Genomic DNA, 17831 nt, shown 5'->3' with positions numbered 1-17831 from the left:
ATATCTCAATGTCTAAACAAACAAATAAAAGAATTATCAAGTTATTCTTCACAAATGGCAGTCAAACCACATATGCCTGATCTTTTACACAGGAGTATATTCTCAATGCCAAATTTGTTAAATATGATGAATGAACATGCTTGAGGAAAAAAATATCCATCCCAATATTGAGGACAATGCTGTTCAGAAGAAAAGCTGCATTTTCATGCTTACAATTATAACTCTAAGGACTTGTATTGTAAAACAACTGAAAGTTATTAAATGAAATCATTCCGTTAACTGAGGGCAATACGGATGGCAAATTTTCAGTTGTGTTTCTCATTACAGTGGGCTGATTCCATTTTCACCACTGGAAAACTTCAGGAAGGCTTCATTTTTTCCTGTGTCTTTCAGCCAAGTTTTTACACAGTGAACAGTACACCTGTCCAAGCCATGTACAGCCAGTTTCTCCATTAGAATTCTGTGAGAAACTGTCAAAAGCTCTACTAAGTCCAGGCAGGCAACATCCATAGCCTTTTGCTTGCCCACTAAGTGGGTCACCTTGTCATAGGACGAGATGAGATCAGTCAAGCAAAACCTGCCTTTCATAAACTGCCCAGGCCTGGTCCCCTGGTTGTCCTGTACATGCACACTAGATGTTCTGCTCCATAGCCTTCCCCAGATCCTCCTTCCAGACCTTCCTGGAGATGGGTGTCACATTTGCTAACTTCCACTCACTGGGACTTCCTGTATTAATCAGGACTGCAAGTAAATGATTGAAAGTGGCTCAGTGAGCACTTCCACCAGCTCCCTCACTACTCTTGGGTGGATCCCATTTAGCCACATAGATTTGTATGTGTCCAAGTGGTGTAACAGGTCTTGGACCATCTCCCCTTGGATTATGGGGCCTTCATTCTGCTCCCAGCCCATCTTCCAGCTCAGGGTGCCGTGTACCCTAACAACTGTTCTTAGTATTAAAGACTGAGGCAAATAAGGTGTCAAGTACCTAAGCCTTGTCTTCATCCTTTGTCACTGTGTTTCTCCCCCCTATCCAATAAAGGATGGAGATTCTTAGCCTGCCTTTTGTTGCTAATGAATTTCTAGAAACATTTTCTATTGTCTTTTACAGCAGTAGCCAAATTGAGTTCTAGCCTGGCTTTGGCTGTTTAATTTTCTTCTTGCATAACCTCACAACATCCTTGTCCTCCTGAGTGGCCTGCCCCTTCTTCCACAGGTCATAAACTCGCCTTTTTCCCCTGAGTTCCAGCCAAATCTCTCTGTTCATCCAGGCTGATCTTCCCCACCACCTCATCTTTCAGCATACGGGGATGGCCTGCTCGCTCCTGCACCTTTAAGATTTACTTCTTGAATAATGTCCAGTCTTCCTGGATTCCTTGCCCTTCAGGGCTGCCTCCCTAGGGACTTGTCAACCAGGCCAGTCTGCTTAACCTCTTCATTACTAAACATCACTAAGTTTTGCAACTTCTTAGTATTGAAAACTGTCAGATGTTACCAGATACCACCCACAGACTTCGAGTTATACAAAGGCTCAAAGCCTAACCTAATTTACATCTGGAACTGCTTAAAGCAAAGAATCTGTTCTCATAACATGTGTAGGTGGTACACAGTTAAAAGAAAAAAAAATAAAATAATAATATAAAAAAATCAACTTACTATTTCCTTAAGGAAGTGGATCAGCTGCATAAACATTACTGCACAATTCACATCAGACTGACACCAAAATCAGAGGTATCAACAACCTGAAGGGTTGCACAGCTCACCGAAATTTACAGATACTTCTAAGGGCTTATACTAGATCCTTTGTTTAAGGGGTATTAAGAAATTTCAGAGAGAATTCCCTTTCAAAATGAACAGACACTTTCAAATTCAAAACTTCCACTACAAAATGCTTCTGTAAGCCAAACTTGCAGTTAAATGAAGAACTCTGAAGAGGACAGAAAAAACATACAAAGGAAGTCCAAAACAACAGTTCTTCCTGAAAAGAAGAAACTGCTGGTCACACAAAACAACTGGAAGACTACTGTATTCAGGGCTTTGCAGAGTAACTCATCCTCTCACAGTAAGATTTCCACCTTCACTTTTGTCAGTCACAACAGAACAGGCACAAACCCCAAGATCCCCTTCATCTCTGAAGGCTGATATAACACAGGAGATAATTTGTTCTACCACTCACAACACAGATACTGACCAAAACAATGATTCGTAGGCTTTACACTCTCCAGGACTCACCTGCCTTCCATATCCTCTTCTGCAGGCACTGGACTCCCTTCATTGTTGCTCTCTGCTGCCATAGTGCATCAGGGATAACTGCAGCAGACAAAAGATGATAGGGAGCTTTGATAGAAAGAGGTAAGATTGCAAAGTACAGGGTCAAGCTGACTATTCTTACAGATTTCATATCAGATGTCAAGTTTAGGTAGAGAATGTAGTATATGTGTACTTCAAAAATGGAAAGAAAGGGAAGGTAAACTGTTACAGACTGAGAGGGTAATGGAAGAATGTGATAAATACCAGTAATTACTAAATCCAGAAAAATATCCAGAAGACAATTTTAGAAGCATGAAATAGCAAGACACTTAAGCTCCAGTTTTAGTCAAAAGATAACTTAATAAACAGAATTACAGGATTTTCACCATAATTTCTTACAACTGTGCAAATAAGACTCAGCAGTAATAGGAAATCCAGCTGCCAGTCTACTCCATGTAAGCAGGGAAGTAGAAGCTACACAGGGATACATTCTAAAGTCCGATTGGTGGGATTTTTGTTTTATACATCAGGGTCATTAAAGGACTAAGTGAAGGCAGCTATTGTAAGCAGTGGATTGTAATAAATTTGTAAATAAAGGACTGCAAGTACTCTCACAGGAAAAATGTAAGCTCTATTTTAATAACAGTTTATTTAAGAAGTTTCCTAATATGGTCAGTGCGTAAGATACAAAAAAGTTAGTCTGCAACACAAAATGCCATTATCAAACACACCTATGACATAAAGGAAATTTTACTTCATAAACTCTTGTGAATAAAACAGACCTAGATATGGAGAAGCCAAGGAGTGAGTTCATTTTATTTACTTACGGAATTTAGGCTATTTGTTAGCAGATCTCTCTGCAAAGTCTTTATCTCAGAACACAACTCCCCCATATTATAGGGATTTGACAGCCTACAGTTAACTTACAGTTTCACAAACATAGAAGTTCTGCTGACCCCAAATAAATTAGAATACAGTTTACATATTGAGTACAGAGCTGCATAAACAAACAGCAAAGAAAACTGAAGTAGCCAATTCTAAAGAAACAGTATTAGCTACCATTATATACAGTCAGTTATATATAACACAATGACAAGGAGGTTACACTCCACTTATACTGGAGTGTAAACGGAGCACAAATCAGCTGCCACACCAATAATTACTTTTCTTTCACACACGCTTCCTTTCTGCATTTCCCAGGTTTCAAACACACTGCTCCATAGCAATAAAAACCTTTTGGTTCTGTGCTTCTCATAAAAGCATCACATTTACAAGTTTGGCTGCTGGGAAACTAAGAAGGAAGAGACAATTTAACAAACCCTAGGACACCCAAACTTCAGTAGCATAGGAGAGACATGTTCTAGTACATATTACAGCACCTTACAACAGCTTCAAAGTAGAACTGCTACTTATACCCTATGATGTTTCCTCAGAAGTCTCCATCAATTAAATATGAGCTCCCACTTTCCACGTTGGTACCTGCTTAACTTCATCACTTCTTACAAGGCTAGATTTTGCATTTGGCTTCAGACTGCAACGTCCAACCTGGGGAGCAGGGATGGAGTTAAACAAAATTATATCCAAGACAACTGAAGGAGATTATGCTTACAACAAAGACATTTTGGAGGAGTAGTTACACTTCCCTTAACATAGGGGAAATAAAATAATAAGCCCATACAACTGCTTTAAGTACTTTTATTCTTAAAAATACTCAAGGGTAAATTATTAGAGGCTTGAATACAAACTCATGAGATTATTCTGCTTGAATAGGAAAAAAGCATCTTCCTGTATCTACTCCTGAATATGCTGGCCTTAAGCAGTCTCTCTTCCAGGACTTTGTAACTCAGCTCTGTTAGATCCTGGAATAAAAGCTATTCCATAAACAAACTGTTCCAGGATCAAACTGTGATGTTTGTATCTAGAATCAGGTATGTCAACTATGCAATGGTCTGCAGCATCTAAAATACAAGCTTTGCTATTTTTAAGAAATTTCTAGTTTTAACTTGCGGGGTGTCAACAAGGATAATAAGCCTATACCAGAGCTGTTCGCTCACTACAGTCTGTAAAATGAATGCTACATTTTGCTTGTGAAATCCTTGTGGCAGCTAAAATTTAAAATATAATCACTGTAGCTAGAGAAACATGCACCTTAGTTTTCCTTTTAAGTTTTCAGCCAAGCAGGTAGCCACGCACATAAGCGGCAGCCTTCAAAGAATGTCTGGATTTCCATGATACATTTTGTATAATTATTTCCCTCCATTAGGCTTACAAATGCCCCAGCCCAAATCTTTACTTCAGTTTTAAGATAAAAAGATAGAATTGCTAAGCAGAGGGACACAGTTTAAATTACTGCCACATCTAAGCAGTTCTGAGGTTTGTGGAAGTCTAACAACCAACCAGCAGTACTGGGCTGTGTAAGTAGCTTGCATAGGCTGCTCTACAGAAACCAGTGCTCAGAATCACCTTTGTCCAACAGCTCCATCTAGAAGACTTTTCCTGTTCATAAGCAATCTATATTTTGTGTAGGCTTTGCAACAGCATTCGGAATCATATCTACTTCTGGATAAAGATGCAAACTGCATGGAAATGATGCTACCTCAAATAAAAATATTACAGACAATCCTTTTATTTTTTAGCATAGCATTAGTCCTCTCTGTACCTTCCCAGCATCTTTATTTGTAAAATAATCAGTCAATAAGTAGTTAGTGTTACTAACTAGACACAGAGTTTCTATGCATGGGTACCTGCCAGTTACCATCAAGCAAGTGTCCACAGTTCAATCAACATGAAGTCAGTCTTGTGAGATTTTCCTCTTGGCACATCTAGAAGTACATTTACTAGTCTAAATCCAGCCAAAATAATCAATCTTTGAGATTCTCTGCCTTGATTATATCTGAAAAAAGCAACTACCTAGGCTGGTGGCTTAAAAACATTGTAGTGAAGTTGTAGACTTTGTGAAAACAGTGTAATTATGCACAAAACCAGCAGTCACTTCAAGAATATAAAAAAACATTCTTATATAAGCACATACCAGTGGAATCTCTGGACTAGAAAGCGGGGAGCTGTCAAAAGACCAATTTTCTTTGTCCAGGGAATCATCATCATCATCTTTATGTGCAAATTTCTGCTTCAGTGCACGAGTTAGTAGATCAACTGGATCCCAATCTGAACTTGGTCTCCTTTTGGGTCTAGAAAGAGGAGTGCCTCCAGGGGACCTACAAAAAAATTAAGAAAGAAAATTATTGTCTCCTGCCCCTAATGCTATGCAGCAGTGAATCAAAAAATATTTAAATATTGCAAATAAATAGCAAGAAAAAAAAAAGGTGCAAAATGTGCAGTTTTCACAGCAGGTCTCATTTGTAAGTTATATTACAGTATGTTAGTGGGAATCTCCCACATCAAAATTGTGTTCACAATGGCTATGATGTATGTTAGTGGGAGATTTGGCTATGATATATGTTAGTGGGCCTAACATATATCATAGCCATTGCGAACACAATTTTGATTTAAACATCATTAATGTTTAGAACAGTACGCCTTTCCATGGTCTTACAAGAAAGAAGAAACTTATAAAATTCCTCCGAGCAATTGTATTTAAAGAAAGCAAATGCTTCAAGTCAAATATGTAGCCAAGTGTCCATAAAGCCCCGTTTATAAACCACACTTAACTCAAGTTTCATTATAAAAGGAATAAAAAAACCAAACATTGTTAGATTTGGCACAAAGGCTTCAAAGACAGTTTTTCCCTCCAAGTGAGCACCTGAGCATCCAAACATTAAAATTGTATAGGCAAAAAAGTAGAGTTTACACTTTAATTTAGAAATTGTTTATATCAACTTCAAAATCAAAACGCAGCAAAGAGACGTGAGATCAAAACAGCACCCACACCCAAAAACCTAACATAAATGGGAAGTTAGCAATTAGGTCAAGAAAATAAATCATACAAAAGCTTCCTAACCATTGAAGTATTCAGAAAACAGGTATTCAGACACCTGCTAGTAAAGCACTATCTCTAGGCCAATGAATTGCACCTGTTAATGCAGACTGACAGCACTGCGTTCGAAGTCTGACAGTTGCAGTAGATGTTGTTTAACATGAAACCTGAAAGGACTGAGTTTACCCTTGCTATAAAATCAAGCTGTCAGAGGACTTGCCCAACATGTAAGCTGGTACTTGGGTGGTAGAAACTGGAATCTTCAGGCTCTCAACTTCTGAAAACAGAGGTCTTCCCTCTGCAGTGCACACACTGAACTACTGTCAGACTGCTGCCTGAAAGATCATAGCAATTTTGATCATCATTACTCCCTCCAACAATGTAAATACATCATACAGTTATGTTCTACCTTCAGAATACAGGTAGGTGCCTAAATCCAGAAAGCACTTTGGAGGTATACCTACCACTTCCAATTAACTATGCACTTGCTCAACATGACAGTTGTTAAAACTGTCAACCTTAACATTTCACTTTCTTCACTCACTGTACATGGAATTATAGTGCACTTTATATTTGATTTATTTACTGTGAAAATATTATCAAAAGTGTAAAGATGCGTTTTAAAGTTGCATATAGATAATTTCCCCAAGACATGCTAGTTATTTTCAGGGATGAAGCTCAGAGCTAAGAATATGGTGAAATATGAACTCATTAAGCTTTGGTAAATTACATTCTCCCCACATGATGAGCTCCAAATGTTCATTATAGACTCTGTTGTTCTTACATAATTTTTCAACTAAAGAAGTTCAGAAAAAACATCTCAACTTCAAGTCAGTATGCTAGGTGTAACTGAAGAGGTATCAGTCTTTAATAATGCATTTTTGTGATATGTCAACTGTGCTTACAACCAAAACAGTAGACCATTGAAAATATTTATGATCCAACTGCACTACTGAAATACAAATTTAAAAAAACATTTTCAATAAAAGATACAGCATGTATTTTCTGTAACACTTCAAAGCCAGGACCAGGATACTTTGGGTATACTAACAGTAGCTTTCCAACATCCCCCAAGGATCTTTCCTTTCACAGCGAATCAAAAAAGTTTATTTGTTCAGATCCATTTCCTGCGACAGTGTACGTGACTTTGTAAGCGATCTACACATATAGCAACACACCCACCTCCCCTACACCAACCTGAGATTATACTAAAGCAGCAGACTAGTTCTAAATGCTATGATAGTCAGCATGTTTTAAATGCATCTAAAAGCTGTGCCACAAGTATCTTACATTCCAAGCTGTGAACTTGGAAGTTGCAAATGCAAGTTTGTCAGCAGTAGCTGCTCATTAAATATTTCACATTGGTGTTCCCTGATGCTATTTAAGGGCTGTGGTGCTGACATAGTTTTGGCTTACTCAGATCCATGCTCAATTCCACCTACCTCTCAGTAGCTCTCAGCTGAACTTTGTTGAGGTCTTTTAATACATCCATCATACTAGGAATGTTCTTTGTCCTCTGGTGACCAGCACTCTCAGCTGTAGTTGGACCATGGTTTCTTGCAGCAAGACGTTGTTTTATAAGTTCAACTGCCGAATTACTAGCAGCAACACCAGATGGTACACCAGAAGGAAGCGGAGGAGGCGAGGGAATTACAAAGTGATTGTGAGAGACGGACAGTGGCGTAGAAGTCATGGCTGGCACTGGGTAAGATCCATCTGGAATGCTGGATGTTTTAAAGGCTTCTGGATGCAGTTATCAAAGAAAAATAGGGATTTTATTTTTAGTCAGTATACCCTCATAATTGACAATATTAAGCAACACCTAGGATGACTCAGTTTTCAGTAAAGACAAGACAGCCCTCTTACAGCACATTCTTACACACCTCATACAAAGAACATTTTTTATTTCAAAACCAAAGATTCAGAATGCATGTAATAATGACTCTGAGGTATCTTGTGCTCCTCCGATTTTCTCCATTTGTGTCTTCAATCTGAGCACCAGATAAATCAGCAAAGCAGCCTACTACTACATACAATTCATTCTCAGCAGTCTGAAGGCTACAATAACCACATAAGGCGAAAGCAAAGAGAACCACAAGACACATAAAATAGACTACAATACGGAGTGCAATGGAGAAGAGACAGAAGAATCGCCAACAGAACAGCTAACTGAATCACCGAGGTGATCAACCAAAAGTTACTACCTCACACCAGCCCAAGTATTTCAACAACCACAGTGGGGTTAGTGTGCAAATAAGACAAGACCTCAAAACTCTTAAGGGAAAAAAATAACAAAAATAAAAAAATTTTAAAAAAGGGTCACAAAAGATAGACGTTCGTATTGGAGACCAACTTTGATATTCTAGTGACACATCTATTTGCAGCATTTGTTTTAAGCCTGAATCTGACCGACTTAGAATACTTTTTCTATCCATTATTCTGACAACTTGGCAGAAACAGTACAAAACCCAAATGGGGTAATTAATAGTCTGTAACTGTTTTAAACAGTAATTGGTAGCCTATGAATAGCGTTGTTACTAAGCTCCTTCATAAACATGGTGGAGAGTACAAGGGTAACTTAAAATCAACTGCATTGAAAACTGGCAAAGATACTACAAAATAGAAGGGGGTAGGGGCAGTACCAAATGCTAAAAAGAAAAGCAAAATACAGCATTCTGTAAATTTAGTTGGTGTAACTAAATTTAGTTAGAAGAAGTTAGAAATTGGGATTGAGTTCTTCAGTTAGAATTAGAGATGTTCTCCATTAATACGAAGACACAGCAAGCTATGAACAGGCACTCTAACGCAATGAAAGGAAAACTAGTTTGCTTCAAACCAGAAGGGCTTACGTGAAGGGATGCTTCCCAATGTCTGTGCGGAAACAATTGCAGCAATCTGAGCACGAAGAAAGGTTAGCTCATTTTCAAGTGCAGAAATTTTCTGGAGCGCTGCTCTATCAGCAAGGTCACCTCCTTGTGTACTGTTTTTTGGACCATTTTGTGTTGAATCTACAGATGGACACTGGTGACGATGACCTGTACCGCCTTTTTTTTTCCTCCACAACTCAGTCCTAGAAACCAACAAAAGACATAGTTTCAAAAGGTTCAGCCAACACAGGGAATCCCAAAATTTACTCACTGTCTGTTCAAGCAAGTTATCATTCAAAAAGCTGTAAGTTTGCAAACTAAGAAAACTTCGCACTTCTAACTACTCATAACCTTAAAAATATTTTAAAGTCTCCCTCTGCTCAAGCATGATGCAGATCCTTGCAAAGTCATCATAAAAAAGATCATACATCATAAAGACATATTGTAGGAGTGAGCTGTTATTACTCAATAACTATTTGACACCATAAAGATGTCTCTCCCTCCTCCCTACCTGAAACAGTAGATATGAGGCAGAAATGTCAAATAATAACGATCTTTTAATTAGGCTTCACAAATTTTAGTCGTTTATCAAACTGTGCAAGATGAACACAGCAAGCAGCAAAGAAGTTGCGATCTTACAGAAAGATATTGGAGAAGAATGAGTTTTAATACACACAGAGTAAGAACCTCATCCTCTGTAAGCTACATGTGAACACAGACTGCGTTAGAAAGTTGTTCTACAAGTCTCAGGTTTTCATTTTAAAAACAATTTTGAGTCTGTGCCTGCAGAAATAACTTCTAAAAGAACTTTAAAATAGCAAATGAGTGTAAACAAAAACTACCAGAATTTCATTATGAAACAAAGAAATTAATTTATTCAAGATGCATTAAGTTTTGATTGAAACCAAACTAGACCTTTTCCCTTTTATTAGTCATTCTTGTAGCTTAAATCAAACCTGCAGCGTTGTTTTCTGATTTGCCCAAACCCCTTGCTATTCACATTGGCTCAGAAGGGTAAGGTATAAATTGGAGTACCTGTTCTCAAAAAACATCCCACAGAGCTAGGAAAGGGGGAGGAAGAAGCAATAGAAACAACAAAAGAATGAACTTTCATGGATCTGTGAATCAGATCAGCTAAAAATCATCACAGGCAAGACATAATAGGTCACAGTTCCTTTTAACAACATTCCTACTCTTCCACTATTTTGCAGCTGTTGAAAAAAAAAAACTTTAATAATTCAACAGTAACATCTCAGGATCACAAGATGAAACATAACTTCATGAATACCTCTCTAATAGAACAGGTGTCATTTGAATTAATCAGTTTCTTGTATTTTCATTACCTGCAAGCAGCACAAAGGTCACAAACATGCCAGTAAGAAGTTGAATTGCATTGTCCAATTCAAATGTAGCACAAGACAATACAAGAGTCTAAATTTTAATCTTATTTCCGGCTCGCTAACTCATCCTCTGATTTTGAACAGATCCTTTAGAGGAACAGTAAAACAACTTTCTGTGTCTTCTCTAGTGGGGGGGGGGAAGGGAAGGGAAGACTTGTATACTATTTCTGTCTGCAGATTCCTGGATAATCAGTCACATCACAGTCCTAGTAATAATTTATAATTGTAAAACTATTCTCCTTTAGCACTCTTTAAAATCTAGAAAGGATTATATAAAGTATATTCAAGGTAATTTTTTTAAATCAAGAAATTATGGTTTTCTTTCCAGCAAGCATCATGTATAGCACTGTAGCAACCATAGTCAAAAAAAGACATTTTTTTTTCTTCTTTTTGCCCCTTTATAAAGTTTATCAACTTGATTGTAAACTAAAGGGATAAAAACAGGAATAATGTTACAGTATGCTACTGTCGTGGTTTAAACCCAGTCAGGTAATTCGTTCGCTCACTTCCCCCACTTTCTTTCCCTCCCCCTGCTCCTGGAGGGACAGAGAGGAGAATCAAAAAGAATGCAACTCCCACGGGTTGAGATAAGAACAGTTTAGTAACTAAGGTATAACACAAATCACTACTGCTACCACCAGTAATAATAATAATAAAGGAAATAACAAGGGAAGAGAATACAACACCTCAGCACCAGCTGACCATTAACTCGCCCCCCAGGCCCGACCAAGCTCCGACCGATACCTCCTCCAACCCTGCAGTCTCCCAGCCCTTCCGGCTAACTCCCAGTTACATCCTGGGCATGACGTGCTGTGGTATGGAATACCTCTTTGGTCAGTTTGGGTCAGGTGTCCTGTCTCTGCTTCCTCCCAGCTTCCCCTCCTCCCTGGCAGAGCATGAGGCTCACAAAGTCCTTGGCCAAACCAAAACATCTCTATCAGCTCTGTTCCCGAGCCGAAAGTCAAAACACTGCACTGCACCAGCTACCAAGGAGGAGAAACATGACTGCTACTGCTGAACCCAGGACAGCTACAATACCCAAATTTCATTGAACTCCCTCTCTTGCTCTCAAAATACCTTGTAAGTATATATAAAATACCAATAATGCCTTAAACATGCTATTAGGAAGAGAAAAGAAGGGACTCAATTTAAGAAATCTTCCATATAAGAATACTTTACATGGTAAGAATTTTCAGGTAAGCAGGAACTGCTCCCAGAAAAATGTAAAATTCCAGGGTTGGTTTAGCTGGAACCCTGGAAGGGCTAGCAAAAGAACAACCAACCAAAACACCAACGCAAACCCCAGAGAAGACATAAGTTACTCCTATTACTCCTTTTTAGACTTTTACTTACCTAAGTCTAGTAAATGCCTGTCCCTCATCATTTGCCACCCACAGGACATCAGCAAGTGATGGAGCTACAGGAGGTGGAATGGTGCTTTGTTCATCATAATCCAATGGACCTGGGTCTTGAACAAGCTAGAAACAGATAAAAAATGTATGAAGAGAAACTGGATCCAGCACATACTGAAAATTCTGCCTCAGCAAAAGGAGTTAAACAGTGCTATAGGCAAATTGAAAACAGTGAGCATAAGGAATGCAACACAGTTACACAAGCTAAAAAGAACAGGAAGCCTAACAATTAAAAAACAGAAAAATTAAACAGTTGAAGCATATGTATGAAATAAATTGCTTACTCGAAAATAAGGTCTTGGGTAAGGCTCTATGGAAAGAATTGTCCCAAGTCTACGGACAACACTTCGAGTAGATCCATATTCCTTCATTTGGCAAGCAGATACGACCTAAATATCAAAGTACTTTTTAATGTGAGAAGCAAAATCAAAGCCCTCAGTTCTTACAAAGTTATTAAATAATTTAATGTTATATGCAACTAAAGATAATGCAGTTAAGTTCACCTAACTTTTCAATGCTCCTCTCAAGCCTGAAGTCCAAAGAGGCCAATGCTGGTTTTAATAAACTGCTTCCAAAACACTGCCAAGATACAGCCTATACCCAGAGTATTTTAGAGTGGCACAAAGGCCACCAAGGAACATAGCAGCTACATCATGTAGTTAATAATATCCTGAGATAACTGACAAATGAAAAAGTGCACAATTAAGTAACAATATGCATCTGTGTAAGTCTTGGGAAATACAAAAAGAAGAAAAAAGAGTAAGGAAATGAAAGGAATTTAATGTACCTTGAGCTGACATCTCCTCACGACTGCATATAACTGCTGGAAATGCCTTCTGGATGAGGCTGCTGAAGGAAGGCATGCTCTGATTGTACGACTGATGCTGCTGCCGAACACGCGCATTTCCAAAAATACAGCCTGTAGAAAGAAACAAGAACTCCCGATAGCGAAACCATAAGATAACTGGGATAGCTCCCTCAAACTAGTATCCCTACAGACACTTCAGCAGTTTCACATAAATAAACCAAGCATTCCCTCGGAACTAAGATTGCAGCAGTGCCTCACTATTGACACCCATCGGGAAAGAAATGCCCATAAACTCACACTCTAATACCTGTCCCCGACGCCGCATTAACCTTCTCCCAGCAAAACCTTCCCGAAGTTTCTGACAACACAGGATTAACTGTTATTTGGGAATCGCTATGTAGCCTTTCATTTAAGATGGCAAAACGTGAACAGCTGATGTTATTGACCTCCCCCCCCGTTCAGGCATTACGTGAATGGCTGTACCAGGGCAGTGACCACACACAGTGCGGGCAGCCTGTCCAACCACACCAGCCAAGCTCTCCCATGCCGACGGACCCAACCTCACGCCAGAGCCGCCTGTCCTGCCGCGGACGTGCGGCGGCCTAAGTTACCGTTCTTCCCCTTGGCCACAGCGGCTGCCGCCAGGACGCCCCGCACTAGCGGGCTCCAGGCGTGGCGTGGCAGGAAACAGCCCCCGCTCCGCGCCCCAGCTTGGGGTCTCACCTCGTCGGGCGGCCAACCAAAGTACTCCAGCACTCGCCTTAGAAGACCCAGCACCAGCGCCATGGCCGCAGCTCCCGCTGCAGGGCTGGAGGAAGAGGTCACCGCCCCACAGACAGGGACACCGCTCCGAGCGGCGGCCCGTCTCCGCCGCACTCCCACCTCACCAGAAGAGCCGATGCCCCCCCGGGCCGACAGCAGGCATACTACACACCCCAACCTACTCCACAGCACAGCCGGGCTGGCAGCGCCAAGGGGACTAGGAGGCGGGGCGAAAAGGAAAGCACGCCAATAGGAAGTCGGCAGTAGTCAGAGCAGAGCCAATAAGGGACGAGGACGGCCGCGTTCGCGGTGCGTGTCGGGAGGAGAGCGGGTTTGAACGCCGCGGGGAGGGAGATTCCACCTGCAACATGCGTGTGTGTGCGGCTGGCTGCTCAGTGGGCTCTAGCGAGGGCCGTCAGCCTGCGCTATTCATATGAGGAATAGTGATCTTTTCCACCAATAGAATCATAGAATAATTAGGGTTGGAAAGGACCTCAAGATCATCTAGTTCCAACCCCCCTGCCATGGGCAGGGACACCTCACACTAAACCATATCACCCAAGGCCTCGTCCAACCTGGTCTTGAGCACTGCCAGGGATGGAGCATTCACAACCTCCCTGGGCAACCCATTCCAGTGCCTCACCACCCTAACAGGAAAGAATTTCCTTCTTATATCCAATCTAAACTTCCCTGTTTAAGTTTTAACCCGTTACCCCTTGTCCTGTCACTACAGTCTCTAATGAAGAGTCCCTCTCCAGCATCCCTATAGGCCCCCTTCAGATACTGGAAGGCTGCTATGAGGTCTCCACACAGCCTTCTCTTCTCCAGGCTGAACAGCCCCAACTTCCTCAGCCTATCTTCATATGGGAGGTGCTCCAGTCCCCTGATCATCCTTGTGGCCCTTCTCTGGACTTGTTCCAACTTGTTCCTTTTTATGTTGAGGACACCAGAACTGCACACAATACTCCAGGTGAGGTCTCACAAGAGCAGAGTAGAGGGGCAGGATCACCTCCTTTGACCTGCTGGTCACGCTCCTTTTGATGCAGCCCAGGATACGGTTGGCTTTCTGGGCTGCAAGCGCACACTGAAGCCGGCTCATGTTCATTTTCTCATCAACCAACACCCCCAAGTCCTTCTCTGCAGGGCTGCTCTGAATCTCTTCTCTGCCCAACCTGGAGCTGTGCCTGGGATTGCTCTGACCCAGGTGTAGGACCTTGTACTTGACACAGTTAAATTTCATGAGGTTGGCATCAGCCCACCTCACAAGCGTGTCAAGGTCCCTCTGGATGGCATTCCTTCCCTCCAGCGTATCAACCGAACCACACAGCTTGGTGTCATCGGAAAACTTGCTGAGGGCGCACTCAATCCCACTGTCCATGTCAGCGACGAAGATGTTAAACAAGACCAGTCCCAACATCAATCCCTGAGGGATGCCGCTCGTTACTTACCAGGGCATCTCCCTGCGCCCAGCTGATGCGGAGTATCCTACTCGAGGGACAATGCAATTCAGCATGTGCAGCACATCAGCAATGTGGTATAATGAGGAGCATCTTAATGAGCTAAACTGAAATGTGACAGTTTAGGTCTATCTCTTAAGACTTCTAGCTGGCTCAGAGAAGTAAATTTAACAAGGCAGAAGCAGAGCTTCAATGCACCAAGTATCCTCAAAACACTGTGTGACAGCATACTGAGCTCATGTCAAAGTAAGAAATCCATCTTTGGATACTGTACTTGCTCTTTTGTCAAGACTTCTGCTGTTTTGCTTAAGAAACTTTGAAAGTATCAAGAAAGCCAGTAGTTTGACACAGTAAGACAATGCTTCTGCTCAGAGAAGAATCCTGTTCCCAGCAGCACTAATTTCACCAAAGCTTTCCAGCAATAAACTGATCAGACATTTTCTTTATTCGCATTTACAGGGGTGTCTCAGCAATAATTCCCAAACAAACACAACCCTGGAACTCCAACACGTTATTGCAATGTGACTGCCTTTGCTTGTAGTTACTATTATCCACAGCTTGTTAGGTGGATAAGTTTTCGAAGACCAAACAAAAAGGAACAGTACTGGTAACACAAGCTATAATAACAACATAAAGCTATTCTAGGGGACCAGGAGGGTTTAAATTTGAAGAGAGGAAAGGCAGGACTTTTTTAATGGGTATTTTAAAAAACTGAACTGAGTACTTGCCTTGAAAAAAAATGTACTTTCTGCCCACTCCTCCAACACCTTCTGCTCACTAAGGAAGGGAAACATTAGCACAACTGGATGGGGAGAACTGGACACAGTTCCACCAGAAAGTTGTGAAGAGGCAAGGTCCCAAAAGCAACCCAAAACTGAGGCAGTTCAGTTTGACTGCACCATTATCAGTAACAAGCTGCTTTGAAACTGGGCAAGCCAGCTGGGATCTCCCACAAAAGCACTTAAAAGTCACTGAGTAGGACTCTGAGCAGCACAGATGTCTTGTGCCAGATCTCCTTAAAAAAAGGGTTTTGTTAAAAGGCAAGCTTTAAGAAAGCAGGACAAGTGACCCGGAACTTAGGACTTAGCTTTGTAGCCTTCACCTCTGGAGGCAAATCAAAGCTTGGTAACTGCTCTGCTTTTGAAGCACCAGCACAACAAAACTAATGCAGGAAAGCTTTTATCATATGTAACTGCCCACCGTTACAGTAATGCTACTAATAGTTCCTGGGAAGGAAGAGGATATGAGATTTAATTCCAGTGCACAGTCTAGACTAACAGTGTAGCTATTGTATTCGGGGGGGTTATCTTTTTTTTTTTTTTGTCTGGGCTAGTGAAATGAATGACTGATTTTCCCTGAACTGCAGGGACAGCTTCAAACTTCTTAAGCACATCATGCAGAGATGAAGCAGATTCAGAAGCTGCTTCACCACTGGAATACAGTGAGTCAGAACAAATTACTGAACTCAAAATGTAGCCAAATATTTTATACCAGTAGAATGCTTTTTTTTTTTCTGCAGATCCATCAATGAGGGTCTTTACCATTCACAAGGCAAAATGCACTGAACTTCCATTCACAAGTCATACTACTTTAGTAGCACCAAACCATGTTTTTTCTTATCACAACAGTGAAAATTCATTATTCATGTGTAAGTAGTAAGTGCTGAAGTTTTGGATTATAAAAAATAATCCAAACTCTATTTCTTGTAGATCTCTTGACAGACTGCAACTTGCACCTTTGCTTAGATTATCTTAAGCAGTTTTTAAATGTATTTATGGCTGTCACAGTATCACACAGTATCACAGTATGTTAGAGATTGGAAGGGACCTCGAAAGATCATCTAGTCCAATCCCCCTGCCAGAGCAGGAACACCATGTGTTCTGTAATCAACAAATGACATTTTTATTGAACTGCACTGAAATTCAGGATAAAAAGTTTTTTATCATCTAAGATACAGACCAGCCTGTAAAATTAAAAGCCATTGTCAAAGCAATCTCCACCAGATTTCCTTGGACGTTCAACTGCAGTGGAAAACTTGAATCTGCCTCATTTTGCTGGAACTGTATTGCCTTATGACAAACAGACCACAGCAATCCACCTTCAATTTGACCTAGATGATACAGATTATCTGTCCTAAGGTTATGATATTTCAAATGTATCTTGGTCCTCCCTGTCAAGTTTCAAACTGGTGTTAAATTTCACTTCATTAGGATAAACTTTGACACTGCTGCCAAGTTTGTTTTGTTCCTTTTCTTGCTTATTCTGATTTAACATACACAAAGCCTGTGTGATCTTTGCTAAATCCAAGGAATAATAAGTTTTACTCTTCTAACAGCTATTAAAAGATATAGTGTATGTGTAAAAGCAAGTTCTGCAACAACAGTATTTTGCCTATACCTCCCAAAACATGACGCAGGAATGACCCTTTAGTAAGTACTACTGGAGGTCAAGTATTACTCCTATTTACCTTTCTACACAGATGCTGGCAAACTAGTGTGATGTGAAATAGTTTTCTCAACTACAGTTAAGATAAGTGACAGTACTACATTTTTCTACCTACCAGTATTTAGTTTGGATAGGGCAGCTGGTTAACTCCCTAACAGTAAGGCCCATAAGAGGGCATACATATACATATATATATATATATATATATATATATATGTGTGTGTGTGTATTTAACACATACACCTCTACCAAAGGTTTTTCTCCCCACCTCCCCTCCCTTTTTTCAAGGGCAGTATGCCATTCTAAGGGGCAAACTATGAACAATTAGACTTTTAACTGCATATAGTATTTAAGATTTGCTGTATCTATAGCAGACTGAGAAACATTCTGGTAATTCAAGCGTGTTAATGTCATCCTTAACATTCTGTAGGTTAAAAGTGTGCCTACCACTAAACTAAGTTTGTGGGCTTGTTGCTTTTGTTTACAAAGCCAACCGACC

At 40.5% G+C, this 17831-nt stretch overlaps 1 protein-coding gene across 2 annotated transcripts; it reads right to left on the bottom strand.

The window, feature by feature from the left end:
- Positions 1-2582: 2582 nt before the first annotated feature.
- On the bottom strand, positions 2583-13476 carry MTFR2 (mitochondrial fission regulator 2). 2 transcript variants are annotated; one of them, XM_061474883.1, is made up of 9 exons: positions 13392-13476; positions 12648-12779; positions 12145-12249; positions 11802-11926; positions 9031-9251; positions 7624-7924; positions 5279-5462; positions 4302-4352; positions 2583-3792 (listed from the first exon to the last, which is right to left on the bottom strand). In XM_061474883.1, the coding sequence occupies exons 1-9, from the start codon at positions 13452-13454 to the stop codon at positions 3694-3696; spliced, it is 1281 nt and encodes a 426-aa protein (XP_061330867.1). In that variant the 5' UTR covers positions 13455-13476; the 3' UTR covers positions 2583-3693. The 2 variants fall into 2 exon arrangements, with proteins under 2 accessions (XP_061330867.1, XP_061330868.1); XM_061474884.1 differs by lacking the exon at positions 4302-4352.
- Positions 13477-17831: the final 4355 nt, after the last annotated feature.

This window comes from Pezoporus flaviventris, unplaced genomic scaffold (genome assembly GCF_033815535.1).
Source record: "Pezoporus flaviventris isolate CSIRO_AGI_PZ_B2104156 unplaced genomic scaffold, CSIRO_AGI_Pfla_v1 ptg000081l, whole genome shotgun sequence".
Taxonomy (NCBI): Eukaryota; Metazoa; Chordata; class Aves; order Psittaciformes; family Psittacidae; genus Pezoporus; species Pezoporus flaviventris.
This window is presented reverse-complemented; position numbering and strand designations above follow the sequence as displayed.